Below are 20,425 nucleotides of genomic sequence, written 5' to 3'. Positions count from 1 at the left end.
AGGAGCCCAACCAATAGGCTCATGGCCAGCAGGTGGGGGCGGCAGAAGTCCTCACCGATACCACAGGCAGACAGACTCCTGGATGGGTTGTCGTCCAAAGAGTGGGTCAGGGTGGCACGCTGGACTCCCACAGGGCCCTGGGAGGAAGGCCCAAAGAGTACCAGATCTGTTCCTGGGGATGGTGGCCTGTCCTTGAGTGTAAGTGGAAGTCCCGGCAGCAGGGTCATCTCCCAGGGGCAGTTGCTCAGTGCCTGTGCCACAGCGGGAGGAGGCCCAGGCTCAGAACTAATGGCAGCAGAATAATGGGCCCTCCCAGGCGCTGGCCTGGGGCAGAGTTGAAGGGTGGAGAGCTCTTGCAGAGGTGGTCATCAGGCTGGGACGGCTGGATTTGGGGCACCACACGAGGCTGGAGCTCTGCTGCATGATGGTGAATCCAGGAGGCATAGCTAGAGGTCATAGTGTATACACCTGGCCTGTTGGGGGCCCCACAAGCATCACCCCAGCTCACAATGCCTGCTAGGTACCAGTGGCCCTCCACAAAACAGGAGAGTGGGCCCCCAGAATCCCCCTGAGGAGAAAAGACACAACAGCGGTTAAAACCAGACCCCAGGCCTTGAGTTGTTCACACTGGCCCCACCCAGCCCCCCTCCCTCAAAATACACTTGCCTCATCTGTTCACCCTGGAGCCCCCGCATTTACCTGGCAGGCATCCTTGCCCCCCTTCACATAGCCAGCACACACCATGTCCTGCTGGATAGTGTGGGGCTCCTCGGGCTTTGCGTTGATGTTGTACAGACAGTTACACGTCTCCCGGCTGATCAACGGTACCTGGAGTTGCTGTAGTGGCTTGGGAGGCTCGAGGCTCACTGTGGGGGCAAAAGATGCTTATCCAGGGCATCCTCCCCGAAGATAGCTCCCCTCTGCACCTCTAGACTAGAGCCCACCTCACCTGAGGGGGCCACGTGGCCCCATCCAGTGACAGTACACATGAGGCCGTTGGGGAAGGAGGCATTGGCGGCAGGGAGGCAGATGGGCCGGATGTAGCGGGAGAAGGTGACGGGCTTGCTGAGATGGAGGAGCGCGATATCACCCTGGGAGCCCTCCTCTTGGTAGCTGTGGTGCAGGATGACACGATCCACGGTGCGGACCTCGGCGTCAAAGCTGTGGGAACTCAGCTGGTGGGCCCCCAGTTTGACCTCATAGCCATCCCTGTAGTGCTCCCTGCAGGCAGAGGAACAAAGTCTGGGACCAGGAGTCCTTTCCTAGTTCCTGGATGCCTGTTGCTTTGTGGCATTCAACCTGATTCTGGTCCCATGTAGAGGGCCATTTAGGCCCCAAACTGTAGCCCTAGTTTTACATTGTGACCTGTGACCTCTGACCCACACTCTTGACTGATCCTTTTGGACTATCAGTACCCCTAGAGCACCCAAATACCCTAACCTCTGACAACATTGAACTTAGACATCCAGCCCACTTTTGACTCCCCCCCCCCCCCAGCTAGTACCTGGGGAAGCAGTGAGCTGCTGACAGCACCCACTGCTCAGACGCGAGAGAGCCGCCGCACACATGGGTGCCGTCGTAGGTGATGCTGACCTGCCAGGGCCACTGGCCGGGGACTGCGCTGCTGCCACCTGTGATTCGGGCTTGCGAGACCACGCCGCAGATGGCTGCTGGAGAAGGAAGGCGTGGGGTCAGGCACTTCTAGGGCCCCCACCCCAGTTCCCTAGCCCTGCCACTCCCGATATAGGCCAGGTGGTCAGGTTTGGAACTCGGGAAGTGAGTTCACAGAGCCGGCCACCCCTCCATTCCACTGTTCACCAGTGGTCAGTTCTGCCCCTTGTCATCCTCGACCTACTTCCGGTCCCATCCAGCTTCCTTTTTCTCAGGAATTCTGCCTCCCATCCAACCCATTCCTTACAAGTGTAAAGTTCTTTATAAACCACAAATCTGGCTACGTCGTACCCCAGCTAAAATTCTTCCCTGGCTCCATGCTGTCTTTTTTTTTTTTTTTTTTTAAGATTTATTTATTTATACAAGCACTGGGTACAGTCAGAAGAGTGGGAGGGTGAGAGAATTCACCAGAGTCAGAGCAGGGAGCAGAACAGGCAGACTGACGAAGTACACTGCTGAGGGGAGCAGTGGGCGGCAGGAGAGGTTTGTGCGCCATGTGGGACCCTCACCTGGTGGCCGGATATTGAACCGGCGGCGCTGCAGAGGCTGCGGGCAGCTTCCCAACCCAGCGTTCAACCACTGCGCCACCAGGGAGGCCCTCCATGCTGTCTTTTTTTTTTTTTCTTTTTTTAAAGATTTATTTATTTATTTATACAAGCCCTGGGTACAGTCAGAAGTGCGGGAGGGTGAGAGAATTCACCAGAGGCAGAGCGGGGAGCAGAGCAGGCAGAAGGACCGAAGTACACTGCTGAGGGGAGCAGCGGGCGGCAGGAGATGTCTGCGCGCCATGTGGGACCCTCGCCCGGCAGTCGCAGTCGGGGATTGAACTGGCGCTGCCAGAGGCTGCGGCCATCCCACCGCTCAACTGCTGCACCACCAGGGAGGCCCCCTCCATGCTGTCTTAAGACACATTCCAGAACCTCCCATGACAGTGCCATCTAGTCCTGTCTTCCCTCTGGAACTTTCTGCCACAACATACTTGTCCGCATCTAGACCTTTATTCAGGTCTGTCTCAGCGGACTTCTGTTTGCCTACGGAGACTATCCAAAGTCAGCCCCTCCTTACTGAGCCTGCTGACCCTGCTGGCTGAGTTAGGAACAGCTTGGAGCTCGCAGGCTTCCCCCTACCCCTCTACCCCTCCCTCCCCAAAACTGTCCAGTCACACAATTGTTCTTGTGTCTATGACTGGCTGCTTCAACAGCAACCACCTGGGAGTTCTTTCCTTAGTGCCCAGCACCGGAGTGGGCACACAGATGAAGTCATGGATGTGTGTGGAACAAATGGGCAGAACAGTTTTGCTGTGTGAACAGTATGACAATCTAGTTTCCAGGATGTCCCACCCACATTGAGGTGCCTCAGTTAAGAGCCAGACACAGCTGCCCTTCACAAAGTCTCCTCGGGAGCAGAGAAAACTGCCCAGCCAGGCCCTCATGCCCTGCTTATAATAATGACAATGCTACTATTCTGTGAGTGTTAGGCAGTGCCAGGCCCTGAAGGGGCTTTCTCATTATCTCCTGGGATCCTCACACTGCGCCAGGAGAGACATAATCAACTTCATTTTAGCATCTGACACACAGCCGGTAAGTGGGGAAGCGAGGACTGAGAGAAAACCTCTCAGAGTCGGTGTGTGCCTTAGAAAGGACCCCTCAGGTTTGTGTCCCTCTAAATGACTCACCTTTGAGGTCAGTCCTGGGTTTCAATCATAGCTTTCCCACTTACTGGCTGTGTGGCAAGTCACTTCTCCGCATCTCAGCTTCTTTATGCATGAAACAAGTGCTCTAATATTCCTGTCAGAGAGCTACTTAGACAACATGGGAGACCAGCAGGCTCCGTAAGCACCACAGGAATCTGAATCTAAGTCTTTCTCCTTCCCTCCCTCATTTTCTTCTGATCAGCCTCACCTTCGGCCCCATCAGCTCCTGGAAAAAAAAAAGAGAAAGGGAGGGGTAAGCTGGGAAAACCAAAGTTCCCAGACTCCTCAGCACCTGTCCTTTCTTGGAGGACTGTCCCCTCCCTTGGAGGCCAACCCTGACGAAACAGGGAGCGGCCCAGAGCTAGAAGGCTGAAGCTGGGGGTTCTGGACCCCAGGATAAGAGAGATGTTTCCCAGAACAGGGTTACACCCTGGCCCCCTGTGCATCTACCGCCCTTTCCCCACCCCCTACCGCGCCTTTCTTCTCGCCTCCTCCCCCTCCCCCCACATGGCACACCTGGCCAGCACAACTCACCCATGCAGGACTGGAATAATCCAAGCAAAAGCAGAATAGCCATGGCCTCCTGTCGCCCAAGCCTCAGACCCACTCTCTGGGCCATGGCCCAGGACGAGGGTCCCTATGGGCGATATCAGGCACCCAAAGGAAGGGACCTAGGGCTGGTTTCAAAGTTGAGATCCAGGTGTCGGGGCCAGAGGAAAGGGATCCTGGAGTCCTTGCTGAAACAGGGAGCAGATGTCCAAGGCTGCTTTCGAAGGCAGGGGGTGGGCACCAGGGGAGCCACTGCAGCGCGGTCTCTTCTCCAGCACAGCCGGCTGGCTAGACGAGAGCTTCCCGGGCAGGAAACCTACCTACCTGCCCGCCCCTTCCCTGGCCCCGCCCCAGACTGCTCAGCTCGGCTAGCTTCTCAGGCAGCCACTGAAGTCCTGAGTCCTCCCCAAGCCCCAGGTGATGAGTGGGGAGTGGGGAAGGAGCCCCCACCCCCAGCAGCCCCAGGCAGGGCTGGGAAAACAACTCCCAGAAGGGCCACCCAGCTGCCTTTGACCAGGTTTACCAGGTCTCCCAGGCCAGTTATGCCCCCGGGCCTAGCCGAGTCTTAAGATCACAGGCCACCTTTGCTCCTCCCTCCGCCTAAGGACAGGCTGTATCTGATCCCCAAAACTGGGGTCCTCCCCGTTTCAGGCCCCTCTGTAGAGCCTGCTGCCTCATCTGCATGAGTTTTGATGAGTAGCAGTGTCAATCATGCCACAAATATTTACTGAGTGCCTACTGTGTTCCAGGCACCGACACAAAATAGACACTGGCCCCGCCTTCCCTGAGTGACCACGATGGCAAGAATGGGAGCCTGTTCACAGGAACTTGACGTAGGCTGGCATCATGAGGGCTCCTCAAGGAAGTGCCTTTATTTTATTTTATTATTTTTTAAAAAGATGTATTTATTTATGCATACAAGAGCTGGGGTGCAGGTCAGAGATGCAGGATGTGGGAGGATTCACCAGAGACAGAGCGGGGAACAGAACAGGCAGATGTACTGAAATACATTGCTGAGGAGAGCAGTGGGCGAGACAGGAGAGGTCTGCTGTGCCATGTGGGCCATGTGGGTTAACTCCCTGGCCAGGGATAGAACTCCCGTTGCAGTGGCTGAGGATAGCTTCATAGTGCTGTGTTTAACCCCTTGCGCCACCAGGGAGGCCCCAAGGAAGTGCCTTTAGAAATGAGACCCAAAGGAGTTTTGAAAGGGGTGAACACAGGGAAAGAGTGGTCTAGGCACAAGGTTCTCAGGTTGGGGAAAGAGGCCCATGTTGCAGCTGGGGGTCAGGTGCATTCTCTGTGTGAATCTGTGGGCAACTGGAATTCATGTTGACTTCAAGATTCAGAACTACAGAGCCCCACTTCCCCGCTTATCTGCTTAAGATTAGGTGTCTGGGACCTCCCTGGTGGTGCAGCGGATTGAGCACAGCGCTGTGAAGCTGTCCACAGCCTTTGCAGCGTGGGTTCCATTCTTGGCCAGCCAGGGAGCAACCCACATGGCGCACAGACCTCTCCTGCCACCCACTGCTCCCCTCAGCAGTGTCTTCGGTCCTTCTACCCATTCTGCTCCCTGTTCTGACTCTGGTGAATCCTCTCACCCTCCCGCGCCTCTGGCCTATACCCCAGCTCTTGTACAAAAATACATAAATCTTTAAAAGAAAAAAAAAGATCAGGTGTCTGGACCTCTGAGGCAGGATTCCACCACGCCAGCTGGAGGACAGGGAATTCCTGGAGTGCATGAGGGTCTGGAAGCTGCCTCAGGAGGGGTCTAGGCTGGGGAGAAGGGGGCAAGACAGGACAGTGTGGGTGGGTTCAGGTGGATAGGTTAATATTAAATTCATGTGGGAGATGGCGTTTGTGTGACTGATGAAGCTGCCCCTCTCCCTGTCCTATAACAAAGTCTGGCCCCGTCAGGGCCTCTGTCCATCTCTATAATCTCCCAAAGTGAACGTCCAGCTTCCCCCGGCACTCCCCTTCCCCATTTTCCACCTAGTCAACCCAGAATGCTGACTCCACCCCCAAAGGTGACCTCTCTGCCACCCCTCATCAGTAGGCTTCTGCTTCAAGCACCCCATTTGCCCTTTTTATGTACTCAAACTTATCACTTCCTCCATGACCCTTTCCTGACCCCCAGCCAGAGGTATCCTTAGGTGTTCCCCCTAAGTTGGGAGCGTCTCTCCGGCTTATCTATCTGATCCCCGCCGAGTGTGACTTAGTGACTTAGTAGGCAGCAGGAGGAGTGCTTCCATTAATGCAGGGAGGTATGCTTGTGGGTGCTGGGGGAGGTAGTGGGATGTACAAATGAGGGATGTGTGATGGGAACACATGATGGGCCTAAACCCTGGGATACCCAGGCAGAATCCGAAAGTGGTAGACCCTTGAAGGACACAAGGTCGTGCATCTGCTGGGGGTGCAGGAGCTATATACACTTTGGGGCATTGTTCATCAGGGTCTGCAGACGAGGGGCGGTTCTCTGTGGGTTCAGGACATAGTAGACAGACCCTAGACTCCCAAAGCCTCTGGGACCTTTCCTCGTACCCTCACCCTCAGTCCTTTCTGCTCCTGGGGAAGGGCAGCAGGGTCCACACTAGGCCTGAGGTGAGAGCAGGTACCGGGGTGCTGATGCACGGGGGAGGTGACACACACCCAGCTGGCTGCCCAGCCTCCCCCGCCCTGGGGCAGGTATGAGGGACAACTGCCACGTTATCAGGGACACATTTCCTGGGAGTCCGAGGCCTGACTCACCAGGCCTAAGGGGGAGGAGCCCTGCCCCTTGGACTTCCCCTCAGCCCCACAGCCTGCCCCCAGCATTGCCACAAGGCCACGTGTCTGTGTTTACCATTTATTGTCTGTTCCTCTCGCTGCCCCCAAGGATTCCAGGGCCCAGAATAGTAGGGCCCAGAGGCCCAATTACCCAAAGCAGCTGCCTTCTAAGTGGGTGGAGTGCTCTCCAGGTTCCAGCAAGGAAGGAGAGAGCCGGTTGGGCCACATTCCAACTCCACTGGGCGGGAAGTGGAGGACTGGAGGAGGAGAAGAGGGTAAATCCTCAGTACAGGATCAGGGGAGTCAGAAGCAGCAGGAACAGAGCAACCTGTGGGGAGCCTGAGGAGGCTCTTGCCAGGTCCGGGGGGCAGAGGTCGCTGCCTTCAGGGGACCAGTGGGAGAAGTCACTGTGGGGCAGGAAATGGGCCTCCCCCACTGTCTGGGAGATCCAGGCCTCTTCAGGGCCAATGGCGGCAAACAGCTCTTGGCTCCCTCGAACAGCCATGCCCATGAGGGCCCAGGAGCCCCCACTAGTCTGGCACAGGAGGGGAGGTGCTGAGGTCACCTGCAGAGTCAAGAGCCAAGGCCAAAAGGGTCTGTTACCCCTCTTCTTGTCCCCTGCACCTTCTCCTAGGATCCAACCACAAAGCACTACTATATCTGTAGCATCCCGGCCCCTTGGTCTCACTCCAAGGTCTGGCCAGGACCTTCTTCCCATTTGGGGTCTAGCATCCAAGAATTCCAACCCTGCTCTCTCTAGGGTCCATCTACCTAGCACTGCCTCTCCCCTCCCTGAACCAGGATGCCCAGGCACTTGTACCTCACATCTGTCCTCCTGCCCCTCTGCATACAGGACACAGAGAGTCCCAGGGGGTGTAATGCCCTGATAGAGGCAGTGACAGAGTTGTGGTGTCAATATGGAGACAGCAGCAGCCACCGGGACTAGAGAGAGGAAAGATGATTATCCCAGGGATTCTGACCTTCAGACATGTCTCATGCCCAGGATGCAGGGCTCTCACCTCGGTCATGGGGGTTCTTCCAGCTCAGCACCCAGCAGCTGGTCTCCGGGGGGATACCCCCTGGGTGAAGACAGATTGGCAAGGCTGATGGGGAGGGCTCCACCCGAGAGCTAAGCTCCAGGAGAACCAGGGGGGGCTGAAATCCCCGGTGTCGGGGCAGGCGAATGTTGACGACTGACCGTGATACCTGGTGGCCCTGTGGGAGGGGGCTGGCCCCTGCCCGGCCCAGGTACACTTCAATATAAGGTATTGCTGTAGAGCCCAGCCTGTGGGAACAAGGCCCAAGGTCATGTTCCTGTGAGCCCGTGGCTGGTAATGTCCTTCCCAACCCAGGGGCAAAGGTGTAATGAATCTCCAGGGTCATTCCACTAACCCCTTCATTATTCCCTCTTCCAAATCTCACTTCCTCAAAACACTGCCTAGTGGTTTCCCTGTGCTGTAAATGCCTAAAGGAAGAGTGTCCTACTATTGTTAAGAGTCCTTTGACCCATCTCTCAGTTCTTTCTTGCCCAGGAGATGGGTGAGACCCACCTGAGGACACAGTGAGTGGCTGCCAGGACCCAGGCTGGGGCCACGAGGATCCCGGTGCAGACTCGATCACCAGCCACATGCACCTCTGCCAGCCAGGGCCACAGGACCCCCACGGGAGCAGGCTCTGGCCTCAGGCCACAGGCTAGGGAGAGCAGGTGACCACCTCAGTGGGGGCCCCACAGCTGGCCCCTGAAGCCCCTATCATGGATCTAAACACTCCCAGGAACTAAGTTCCAAGAGCCCCCTCCTCACCACCCTGCTCTGTGTGTGGGGGACAAGTCTGTGTTTCAATCTTCTCCCACTCAGGACCCCAGTCCCAGGCCAGCTGGTCCTCTAGGTATGCTCCCCGAGTCACATGGCTGATCCACAGGCCGTGGGTTTGCAGGGGGGAGAAGGCCCTGGGGCGTAGGCAGCCACTGGAAGAACCGCTGATTCCAGCTAGGAACCAGGTCCCCTCCTCCCGGCACAGAAGGCTCCAGCGCGAGTCGTTCTGCAGCAAGAGAGTGTGTGTACCAGTTGGTGAGAGTACAACAATGGACCTGGGCTTTCCCGGACTCCACCCGCTCCAGTCCGGGGACAAAACAGGCCCCACCTCCTCCAAGCCAGACTCCAGTCCTAATCTGTTTAAGAAATCAGGCCTAGGATTTTTTTAAATCTAGGGGTAGCGCGGAGGCCCAACATCGCGCAGGGACCACCTCAGTACCTCCCAAGAGTTCCCCCTGGGCCAGGGCCCCTCCTCCACCCCTCCTACCCAGAGCAGCGCCCCGGAGCGCCCACTCAGTGCCCAGCCTCTCGGGCCCCGCCCCGCCCCGCCCCCGCCGCTCAGCCCCGCCCCCGCCGCTCAGCCCCGCCCCGCCCCCGCCCCCGCCGCTCAGCCCCGCCCCGCCGCTCAGCCCCGCCCCCCCGCTCACCCAGCAGCCGCCCGCCTCCTCCTCCTGGTAGGCGGGGCAGAGCGCCCGCGGAGGGTCTCCCGGCCGCGGCACCAGCGCGCCCTGGTCGCCGTGCAGGCAGTGACACCACCAGCCGTCCAACAGCTCCGCCTCGAGCATCGTGTTGGGGCCGGGCGCCGGTCCTGAGCCGGAAAAGGCGCGAGCCAGCGCTGTGGCGCGATCAGCCCCACGCCGCGCCGCGCCGCCCCCGGGCCCCGCTCACCTCCGCGGCCCCAGCGAGCCAGGCGGCAGCGGCTCCCGGGCAGGAAATAGTGTTCCTGGTAGGGCAGGCACACTGGTCGCGGGGCCGCGCTCAGGTCCACGGGCGCGCGCAGCTGCAGCAGCGCCAGGTCCGAGGCGTCGTCCCACGAGGAGTTCTTGTGCCGCACCAAGCGCGCCACCTGCTCCGCGCGCGGGCGCGAAGGCAGCAGCACGCGCCACTCGTCCAGGTCTCGGGGCCGGCCGTCCGCGCTGACCGGGCTGCGGGAGGTGGAGGCTGGGCACGTGGGCTGGATCCCACACCCTCGACTGGAAACCTCACACCCCCGGCTTAGATTCCCGATCTCTAGGCTAGGATCCTGAGTCCCCCGTCTGCGAACTGTGCGCCCAGATCCCTGCATTCGGGATGGAATGTATACTACCCGGTTACTGGCTCCCGTAAACTAGGACCCCACTTTGTGAGCTGAATCCTACACCTCCCAGTGGGATCCAGTGTTCCAGCCTGAGTTGTCATCCCTCCCACCACAACCCCTTCCCTGCCCACTACCCCACCAAGGGAACTGCTCAGCCAGGTAGTGTCTCAGGGAGTGCCTGAGACAGGTTTTCACTCACTCAGGAAAGCAGCTGGCCGGCGCCAAGACCCAGCTTTCAGACACCAGGGCCCCATAGCAGGTTCTAGATCCTGGCACCATCACCCGGGCTTCCCAGGGCCAGAGCCCTGGCTGTGGGGCCTTCCCACACTCTGAGGGATGAGAGGTTTGGGTCAGGGCACCTGAACCCTGGTAGTTTCCATTCCAACTCAAATCACCCATGTTTAGCTCTTGTTCAGGCGCCCCGCCCCTCACCTGGCAGGGCGAAGGTGCAGTTCTCATCCTCATGCTCCTGGGGGCCTGACTGGGCCTCAGGGGACTGGATGGGAAAGGCAGGCCCAGGCTTTGAACCCATCACCTGTTCTCGGATCCATGCCTCATAGGAAGCCACCGCAGTGAAGATTCCAGGTCGGTTCCTCCGTCCACAGCCGAAGCCAAAGCTGGTGATTCCTGCCTGGTACCATCGGCCATCTTCCTTACAGACCAGGGGCCCCCCAGAGTCTCCCTGGTGAGAGATAACTCAGTGTCAAGAGGTCAACCTGGGGACCCACCAAGTTTTACTTAGCCACTTCACAGATTCTACAACTTCTCTTCTTGGCCCAACAGGGTTCTTTTCCAAGAACCCTGCCTCATCCTCTGTATTCCCTGCAACTCTAAATAGAAGAAAGTCTTATACAGTACAAAGGCTGATCAGCAGCTAAAGCCAAGAGTGCCAAGCTGTACACATCATGCAGGTTTTTCATGAAAGGTCAGCATTCAGGAGGAAGAGGCTGTTAGAAATGGACAACCTAGGTGGTAAGGAAGGATGGGGCATGCTGTGGGGTCCTGAGCAGGGGCAGGTGATTGATGGTGTGGAGGTGACCTTGGAGCAGCACTTGGAAGACCCAATGAAGAATTCATCCATTGTTGGAGTCCTGTGCACAAAGTGACAAGGACTTAATTTAGGCTTCTGGGGACCCTGTCAGAGAGCATGTGGGACTACACCTGCTCTAGCTCATCAAGCAGCTAAGCTAACTTCAGACCCCACTGAATTTCCTGAGGAACACTCTGATTCAGAATCTGATGACATCACAGTGACAGAGCACAAAATGGCCTCTTGATGTCTCATATCATAGGAACTCTGTTACACTAATTCATTTTTTTAAGATTTATTTTTATTTATGCATACAAGAACTGGGGTGTAGGCCGAGTGCAGGGGGTGAGAGGATTCACCAGAGACAGAGTGGGGAATAGAACAGGCAGACTGACTGAAATACATTACTGAGGGAGCAGCAGGCGAGCCAGGGCAGGTCTGCTGCACCATGTGGGTAGCTCCCTGGCTGAGGATCGAACTCATGCTGCAGTGGCTGGAGCTAGCTTGATAGCGCTGTGTCTTTAACCCCTGCCCCACCAGGGAGGCGCCAGTACTGGGCTTCTAACCTTGCTGACTCACTCCAGAATCTGTTGAGCCCCAAGTTCTGTTCATTTATAATCTTCATACCAATCCTATCCATTTGCAATCTTGCCTTCTCTTTGCAGATGAGGTTCAGACATATAGGAGACATGGGATCTGTCTATTCTTCACATTGTTTCCTATAGCTCAGCACTCTGTCTGGTCCTGTCAGGCAGGTGGAGGAGCCTCTTCTCTCACCTGGCAAGTGTCCTTGCGACCCTTGGGGTAGCCAGCACACAACATCCCTGGAAATAGCTGGAAAGTGAGGTTGAAGGGGCCAGGCCGGCTATAGAGACACTGACAGGCGGCCTTTCCCAGCAGCTTTAGCTCCACTTCCTGTAGCACCCAGGGGAGGGGCAGGGGATCTGTGGAAGACAGCAAATGCTCTGAAGCCGGTCTGGAGCCCACTGTTCCCCAGGGATGCCTTCTCAAAACACTGGAAAGAAAAGATAATGTTTTGAGGCAGCAGGTCCAGGCCACTTTGTATATAGAATTTTATGTTCAGCAACTCCTTGGAAAAAGCTTAGGGAAGGAAGCTTCTCATTTGTGACTTCTTGGCTTTTTCATTGCCACTATTCCAGGTCAGGAGCCATAAACTTGGGCCTGGAAGATTGGCCCAGCCTCCTCGCTGGTCTGTTTCCCAACCCAGTCTCCACTGGATGCTGCCAGGGGAATGTTTTTAAAGCTCAGCTCTTTCTAATCTAAGAACAATCAATGGATTCCACTGTCTAAACCTGGGACCTCAGCTGTTTCCTAGGGTGAACTTGCTTTTGATGGGAACACAGTCAGGATGCAGAAAGGAAGGTATGTAGGCTGGGGGCAGTGTAATCATGTTCCTTCCCCAGCCCGACTCCTGAGAGGTCAGGTGACCTCACAGGCTGTACTTTAGGGTCAATAGGGGAAGTTTGGAGATTGTTTTGAGGATCCCTGGAGCTGGTAGTGTGCTCCAAGCCTCTGTGTGACCTTAATGCCTTCATGGTTCAGCCCCAGCAGCCCTTGCAACCTCTGTTGCCTCTCCAGCCTGACTGCCTCACCCTGCTCCATCTACTGTGCCTCATCTGGGTCCCCAGGATGGCCTCTGTCTCCTTCTTCCCCTGCCTTCCTGTAGTGCCAAAATTCCTAAAACCTCCCCAGAAATTTCTTGCTCTGAGTGCCCATTATCAGTATGGCCTGACCCTATCCACACAGACTTCCTAGTTGCTCAGGATGACCCTTCCTTGTCACCTCCTGCCCTGACAGTACTCCTGGAGGTGGAGGCTGTGGCATCTTCTAGAGCACCCTCCCAAAGCCCTTGGCACTGCACAGCTCTGATCACAGCAGATTAGAAATCTGCTGTGACCTTGCTAATGTGGAAATGTAGCATAGGATAATGAGGGTGAGGGACAATGAAAAGTGGCTTATTTCCCCCCACACCTTCTAACATAAGGTTTTGTTTATTTATTAAACTTGTCAGTCTACCCACTAGAATGTAAGCTCTGAGAAGGCAGCAGGTTTTGATTGTTATGTTCGTTAGCATCTCTAATGCCTAACAGTGCTGGCACAAGGCGGTGCTCAGAAATATTTGTTGAATGAGTGAATGAAAGACAGACTGAATGAATGAAGGCAAGTAGTAGAAGACAGGAGTTGGGGGAGTAGAGCTGGGAGGCGGAGGGGGAGATAGGATGGGAGGAAGAGGGGCTGGAGGAAAGAGGGCAGAGATGCAGAATGCCCACGTAAGCCAGGTGCTGTGCTGACGGCAGGAGCGCCTAGGGCCGGAGGACCCAGAATGCAATAGCTTCTGCTAAGTTAGGCGCTGTGTCCTCAACTCCACATGGATTTTTCTCATTTAATGCACCCTGTGGAGGAGGCGTTATATTCCTCAATTTTTAGAAGAGGAACAGACTGAGAGAAGTGCCGCGTTTCAATAGCACAGCTGGGATGGGAACGCGAGTCGGTTCTAAATTCAGGAAAGAACAATCTGGAGGAAAGGAGCAATGGGGGGGTGGATGGGAAGGCGATGAGGACCCAGGGCCGGAGCAGAAACCCGCCCTCCAGGCCCCGCCCCGGGGCGCCACCCCAAAGCCCCGCCCCGGGGCCCAGCCAGTCGGCGGAGCCGCGCGGGTAGGACGCGCCCGCGGGTCCCGCCCCGAGGCCCTCCAGCAGGCGTCCCCCGCGCGGTCACCCCGCGCTCACCCTGCTCCTGCACGTAGCCCCAGCCGGTGGCCCAGCAGCTCCTGCCGTGAGCGAATCTGTGCGAAGCGCGGGGCAGGCAGACGGGCCGCACGGCGAGGCCCAGGCTGGCGGGCGAGGCCAGGCGCACCAGGGCCAGGTCGGCGCCCAGCACCACGTCGCTGTAGTTGTCCGGCACCAGGATGGCCGCCACCGCGCGGACTTGCATGCGCTCCAGGGGCCCGTTCCGGGAATGCAGGCCCAGCAGCACCGACCATTCGGCCGAGGGCTCCATGGTCCCGTTCCTGCGCCGAGGCCGAGGCGGGACGGGGTCAGGATGGCCCTAGGAGCGCCCACCCCGGTGGGGGTGGGGGCTCAAAGCCAGAGGAGAAGGTGGGGTCAGCGGGGAGTCGGATCCTGATTCAGGGCAGGGTGGAGAGGTAGAGCTAGACTCCTAAAAGGGGGGCACAGGAGCCGTTTCGGAGGTGGCTGAATTGGGAAAGATGAAATCCTGACTCGGATGCTTGATGGAGCGGTGGGATGGGTTGGCTGGCGCCTCACTACCGTCGGAACCAGAAGCTCCTCTGAGCACCTAACTTGGGGGAAGGGCAAGAGATCGCGGGCACTAGGTTCCCAGTTACCCTTGAGTACTTGGGGTTCAGGCTGCCTGGGGGGCTTGGCTTTGAAGGACAGGGGTGAACAAGGGCGGATACTCACTCTACGAAGCAGTGTGCAGCCGAGAGGACCCAGGAGGGGGCGATGAGGGAGCCCCCGCATATGTGGCTCCCCCTGTAATGCAGACTCACTTGCCACGGCCAGGTGCCGGGCTGCGCGTCTGAGCCACCCATGATCCGGGTAGAGGGCCCGGGCTGTCCGCAGTCTGCAGCAGGGTATCATGGAGGTCAGAGCTTGCTCCAATCCCCCACGCAGAGGTGTAGGTAACTCAAGACAAGCCCCCCCCCCCCCACCTACTTCAGTTTGTCCCCGCCCCCAACAAAGAACAAAGGAATTCTTCTAAGTTCCAGTCGTTTTCACCACCTTCTTCACCTAGTTCCTTAATCCTTTGAGGTCTGAAGACCCCCAACCCCTTCCTTACCCAGATCTTCAGGTACTTCTTGGATTGGAATGAGAGCTGGGAGGCAGAGGGTGAAAGAGGAAGATGCTGCTGACGTCCTGACCCGGCATTGCCAGCCCTGCCCTCCCCCTAATCCCGCCACCCACCCCCCAATCCCAACCCTGCACTTTACTCTTCCCCAACCCTGGCCCCTCAGCCCCCTGCCAGCACTCATGCTAACCCTCCTTATCTTTTCCACCTCAGCAGGTGACTTTCTCCCAGCCCACCTGCCTTACCTGAGTCCTGGAAGTCTCCTGGGATGGGACTGAGGGCTGGAAAGAGGGAGGCAGGAAGAGACTGGAGACCTCCACTTAGGCCGAGCCCTCCCTGGCCCCTTTCCCAGCTTTTCAGAAACTCCTCCCCAAAAGGAGGTCACCCTTTCCCCCCTCCCTGGATAACAGTATCCTCTCCCTCCTGACACCTCACTCTCCTTCTGATACACTGCTCCCCTTCCTCCTCTGATACCCCACTCCCTTTGCAGAGCCAAAAATCCTTGGTTCTGGCTTCCCAGATGCCAGGCCCAGCCCCCTAGGAGCCATCCCTTGTCCCCTTAGGTTACCGAGCATCACAAGTGGGAGGACCAGGTGCCTGGACATGGCACATTTGAGTCAGCTGGTGGCTCAGAGATGGGTGAAAGTCAGCTTCCGCCACAGTTCTGTCACTTGCCTGGGCAGCTAGGGACTCTTGATGGTCCCAGGAGCAGCCCCACCCTTCCTGGCTGGAGCCCATCCGGGAATTTGAGAGGATCTGGGCCTGGAAGGGGGAAGTAGGGAGTCTGAAGGCCCCACCCAGAGCCCTGTGTGCATCTCATATCTCTGGAGGCCCAGGGGAGGGGATGAGAGGCAGATGTCCTAACTCCTGGACACCTGTTGGTTAGGGGAGGGCAGAGCAGAGAACCCTGTGGGCACAGGTGGACGGTGAGAACATAAAGGGGCCGGGAAGCGAGTGTTCTGGGTCCTTGTGAGGCAGGACTGTGGGTAAACAGTGGCCCTTGGGACAGGGGAGGTGGCCCCTCACTGGTGTAACTCATCTGAGACCTCACCTCTGGGGTGCGGCTACCCCAATGGCTTGGCCTTTTCTTCTCACACAGCTCTGGTTACTAGAGCTGCTGGCCAGGTCCAGAACTGGAGCCCCAGGGAATTCAATCCCATCCTAGCAAAAAGATCACAGGTTCCCGCAGGCTGGGCAGGGCCGGATCCCCGGAGGGTGCTGGGCAGTCTGGCAAGGCCTGAGAAGCTTCCACCCTTCTCTGTGTTCCAGTAAGTGCTCTCAGGTGTTCTGTCACTGCGTGTGACCTTGGCAAAGTCACTCAACTCCTTAGGCCATTGAAGAACAGATAGCTCAACCAGGTGTGGAAATAAGGAGGCAATATGGAGTTACAGGGTAATCTAAAAGGAGCTTTAGAAGCCATGAAGGAAGTTTAACTTACTCATGTCTCTACTTGGATATGGTCTAATGGAAAATCCCATAAACAAACATCCCAGAACCTTGTTCACAACTGCAATTTCAGTAGCAGTTGAGAGAGAGACCAAGCAATGGTCTAGTTCCACAGCGACAGCTATGTCTGTCTTGACTCACCATTATTCCTAAGTGTTCAAAGACAGTTCTGTAAGTTGCTTGTAAGCGCCCAGCTCCTTTCAGGGAGCATAATTTTGTTTTATACTGACTCTGTGTTCCCCTGAATTGCAATTCCTAAGACCCCAGATAAACTCTTGTTTTTCTCTACAGTTTTGCCTCAATTTGTTGACATTTCATGATGTCAGAGAAGTGGGATCCAGAGCAACCACCCTGGGAATCCCATGTCGCCGGGGGCAGAGGAAAACGAGGTACCGCCAGAGCCCATTGTGCTCCATCACTTACCCCTCCCCTCCCCCAGCGCCCTCTCCCCCACCCAAAACCCTCCTTCTCTGGCCCTGGTGCTAATCCTCCTGGGTCCTAGGGCTTTGGTTGAGGGTCACACTTTATTTGGGTGTCTTCTGTCACTGGTCTGGAGGGAGACTTTGTTCTCTTCTGCTGAGTACTCCATGATGAATGTTGTAAAGGAAGTGCTGGGGGCGGCCTCCCTCTTGGATCCCTGTTGGTTTTACATTTAAGGAAAATGGTCCTTCATTCTGTGAATTCTTTGTCCATGGGACACATGTTACCTGGGATGATCTCAGCCTTCATTGACCAAATGGGGCTCCTTTTGGATTCCTAACTTAGTTGGTTCCCAGGCTTAATTAGAAAAGAATTGTAGACAAATTGAATGAGAAGCTGATTTTAATTGGTGCCTCCAGGCTTCTAAAAACAATACCTATAAATTGGCCTCTTTGCAGGCAGCTGATAGAAAACTTTTTTTTTTTTAAAGATTTATTTATTTATACAAGCACTGGGTACAGTCAGAAGCGCGGGAGGGTGAGAGAATTCACCAGAGCCAGAGCGGGGAGCAGAGCAGGCAGAAGGACCGAAGGACACTGCTGAGGGGAGCAGCGGGCGGCAGGAGAGGTCTGCGCGCCATTCAGGACCCTCGCCCAGCGGCTGGGGATGGAACCAGCGCTGCAGAGGCTGCGGGCAGCTTCGCAAGCCAGCGCTCAACCGCTGCGCCACCGGGGAGGCCCTGATAGAAAACTTAAAGAAGAAAAATTTGACTTCTCAAAAAGACTTGCCAAGATTAAAGGGTTCTCTGACTCTTCTTCCACTGCTCATTCCTCTGCCTCTCCCATTCTCCCATGTCCTTCTTCCAGCTGTCCCGGTCCTAAATGCTCCTCTCTGGCTGAACTTACTTTCTATAAAGATGAAACTGAAGGTTCCTTAGACACCCAGTTCCTTGTTGCCCCTTTTATTTTATTTTTATTTATTTATTTTCCCTTGTTGCCCCTTTTAAAGTACAGCCAAGTGAGGGCTGATCAGGCACCCCTTTGGTTAGCTAAACTTTGGATGATTACAAAAGAATCCCCTGATGTTCTTACAGCCTTTGCCAAAGAGTTTGTTGGTCTTCCAAACTTACGCACCAGGTTTTGCTGACTTATATCCACTTATTCATATGCTTGTAGATATTAGAAATGAATGACTAAAGTAAACTGAAAAAATCCCTTACAAGATTGGGCCTCCCTGGTGGTGCAGCGGTTGAGCGCTGGGTTGCGAAGCTGCCCGCAGCCTCTGCAGCGCTGGTTCGATCCCCGGCTGCTCCCCGGCCACTGGAGGAGGGTCCTGCATGGTGCGAAGACCTCTCCTGCCGCCCGCTGCTCCCCTCAGCAGTGTACTTTGGTCCTTCTGCCTGCTCTGCTCCCCGCTCTGGCTCTGGTGAATTCTCTTGCCCTCCCGCGCTCCTGACTGTACCCAGTGCTTGTATAAATAAATAAATAAATCTTACAAAAAAAAAAAAAGAAAATCCCTTACAAGATTTTTTTGGGAAAAAAAAAGGAACTGATCAGACAAAGGCTCTTAAATTAGGAAAGGACCTCCCGACAGTCATCCCTGAGGTCTTCCCCAAAATTACACATTGGAGGGCCTCCCTGGTGGCTCAAGGGGTTAAGCCACAACCTATGAAGCTGTCCACAACCTCTGCAGAATGGCAACCCATATGGTGCAGCAGACCTCTCCTGACTCCCCCACTGCTCCCCTCAGCAGTGTATTTCAGTCAGTCTGCCTGTTCTGTTCCCCACTCTGTCTCTGGTGAATCCTCTCACCCCCTGCAACTCTGGCCTGTACCCCAGCTCTTGTCTGCATAAATAAATAAATCTTATAAAAAAATTTACACATTGGAAAATATTCAACAAGACACCCAAAGACCTGGAGAGAATTTAAAGTTGAGTCAACCAAGAATGGAAAAGGAGTGTCCTTTGATGACTTAGCTAATTGTGAAAAGTGTAGATGATTCTGTCTCCACATTACAGGAACACTTATCCACATATGTGAAGTATCTGTGATGGTGCAGATTCCTCCTGGTGCTGCAAGGAGGTGGTCTAAGGCAATTTACAATGTAGAACAAGATGAGTTAGCGAGTCAGGGAACCCCTGTTGAGAGTGAATAGCTCATGCAGTAGACCAGGTGAGCCACTTCATAGTATGGGTTAAATTTTCAAAAATTTTTTAAATTTATTTTTGTGTAGAAGAACTGGGGTGTAGGGCAGAGGTGCAGGGGTCTTCCCACCAGAGAGAGTGGGGAGCAGAACGGGTAGATCTACTAAAATACACTGCTTTTTTTTTCCATACTAAAATGGTTTATTAAGATAACAAAAAAAAAATTAATGTGAAACATACAGGCTATTGGCAACCACTATTCTAAAATTATGTGGGGGGCCTCCCCGGTGGCGCAGCGGTTGAGCGCTGGGTTGTGAAGCTCCTCGCAGCCTCTGCAGCTCTGGTTCGATCCCCGGCTGCTCCCCGGCCACAGGAGGAGGGTCCCACATGGCGCACAGACCTCTCCTGCCGCCCTCTGCTCCCCTTTGCAGTGTACTTCGGTCCTTCTGCCTGCTCTGCTCCCTGCTCTGGCTCTGGTGAATTCTCTCACCCTCCCAGCTTCTGACTGTACCCAATGCTTATATAAATAAATAAATAAATAAATCTTAAAAAAAATAAAATAAAATAAAATTATGTGGGTACAAATAAACATACTAAAATGAGTGCATTTCTAAGTTTTTAAACCAGAATATTTCTACACTAAACACATTTATATTCATGACACATAAAAAAATAAAAACTTTATTACAAAAATAAGTTACACTCGCCTCCAGCTTACAGTATAAAACAGTTTTATTTGCAGGAATGCAAATGATTGTTTGCCATGAGCATTTTGACCATATGACATGTCTAATTTTCTTGTTAAATTTGCGTTTACTGGGGGAACTGGTGTGTATAAAACCTTAATTAAATATAATAAGCTCTGATCTTCATTGTGGTGTCTATTGGGTATTGTGATATAACTGCAGTATCCCTTTGGGGAAGGGGGAAGGGATTTCCTTATACCAAGTCCTAATTAAACTATAATTTCACTTTTGACTTTAAGCTATCTATTTAGGACTAGGCAAAAAATTTTTTGAGGGTGATTCAAGTTTTTTGAGGATGCTTCACCACTGAACACTCACTGTCATCAAGGTGCTTTAGAAAATTAAAAACAGCACAAATGATTGTACTCTATTCTACAAATTATCATGACCTGCATAAGAAACGGAAAGCTGACTCACATTTTTGCAGTGATCAGCAGTAAAAAAGCACTAATGAAATATACCTTTTACCTAAAAAGCTAAACTACAGCCATATACTAATTTCCATGATTTATGGAAAAACTTCAAAATATCTAAATGTCAGGCTTTGCTGTACAATTGTCAGTTTTAGTCTGATTTTTTGTAAAGGGACACTGCAGTATTTAGTACAAATTTGGATGCACTTTTTTTTTAACATCTGATATCTTTCAAAAGTAACATCTTGCTAAACTATTATATATCCAAGTACCTACAATATCTGAAGAAGCAAGACTGCTTTTTCAGCCACAAAACACAACAAAATCAAGACATGTTTTCATGGTTATGAGGAAATCTTACAGGCCTCTGAAACTAAAGGCAACTAAGAATGTTACATTTGGTATATTAAAATCTTACCCTCATATCATTTAACAAGCCTTGCTTTTTTTTAAAAAGATTTATTTATTTATTTATTTATAAGATTTATTTATTTATTTATTTATACAAGCACTGGGTACAGTCAGAAGCGTGGGAGGGTGAGAGAACTCACCAGAGCCAGAGCGGGGAACAGAACAGACAGACTGATGAAATGCACTGCTGAGGGGC

At 54.3% G+C, this 20,425-nt stretch overlaps 2 protein-coding genes across 2 annotated transcripts; both read right to left on the bottom strand.

The window, feature by feature from the left end:
- Positions 1 to 244: 244 nt before the first annotated feature.
- PRSS8 (serine protease 8) lies at positions 245 to 3,983 on the bottom strand (the record flags this gene model as incomplete). Its single annotated transcript, XM_084250189.1, has 6 exons — positions 245 to 568; positions 700 to 866; positions 950 to 1,221; positions 1,505 to 1,667; positions 3,573 to 3,590; positions 3,899 to 3,983. The coding sequence occupies 6 exons, from the start codon at positions 3,981 to 3,983 to the stop codon at positions 245 to 247; spliced, it is 1,029 nt and encodes a 342-aa protein (XP_084106315.1).
- A 2,976-nt stretch (positions 3,984 to 6,959) lies between these two features.
- PRSS36 (serine protease 36) lies at positions 6,960 to 15,254 on the bottom strand (the record flags this gene model as incomplete). The annotated part of the gene is made up of 15 exons (XM_084250188.1): positions 6,960 to 7,241; positions 7,497 to 7,618; positions 7,696 to 7,961; positions 8,227 to 8,368; positions 8,479 to 8,716; positions 9,138 to 9,298; positions 9,379 to 9,635; positions 9,987 to 10,116; positions 10,220 to 10,469; positions 11,595 to 11,761; positions 13,569 to 13,849; positions 14,262 to 14,424; positions 14,641 to 14,676; positions 14,895 to 14,930; positions 15,218 to 15,254. 15 exons carry the CDS (start codon positions 15,252 to 15,254, stop codon positions 6,960 to 6,962), a joined length of 2,568 nt encoding a protein of 855 aa, XP_084106314.1.
- Positions 15,255 to 20,425: the final 5,171 nt, after the last annotated feature.

This window comes from Talpa europaea (assembly GCF_964194135.1).
Source record: "Talpa europaea genome assembly, chromosome: 12".
Classification (NCBI taxonomy): domain Eukaryota; kingdom Metazoa; phylum Chordata; class Mammalia; order Eulipotyphla; family Talpidae; genus Talpa; species Talpa europaea.
Note: the sequence above shows the minus strand (reverse complement) of the source record. Positions and strands in the feature narration are given on the sequence as shown.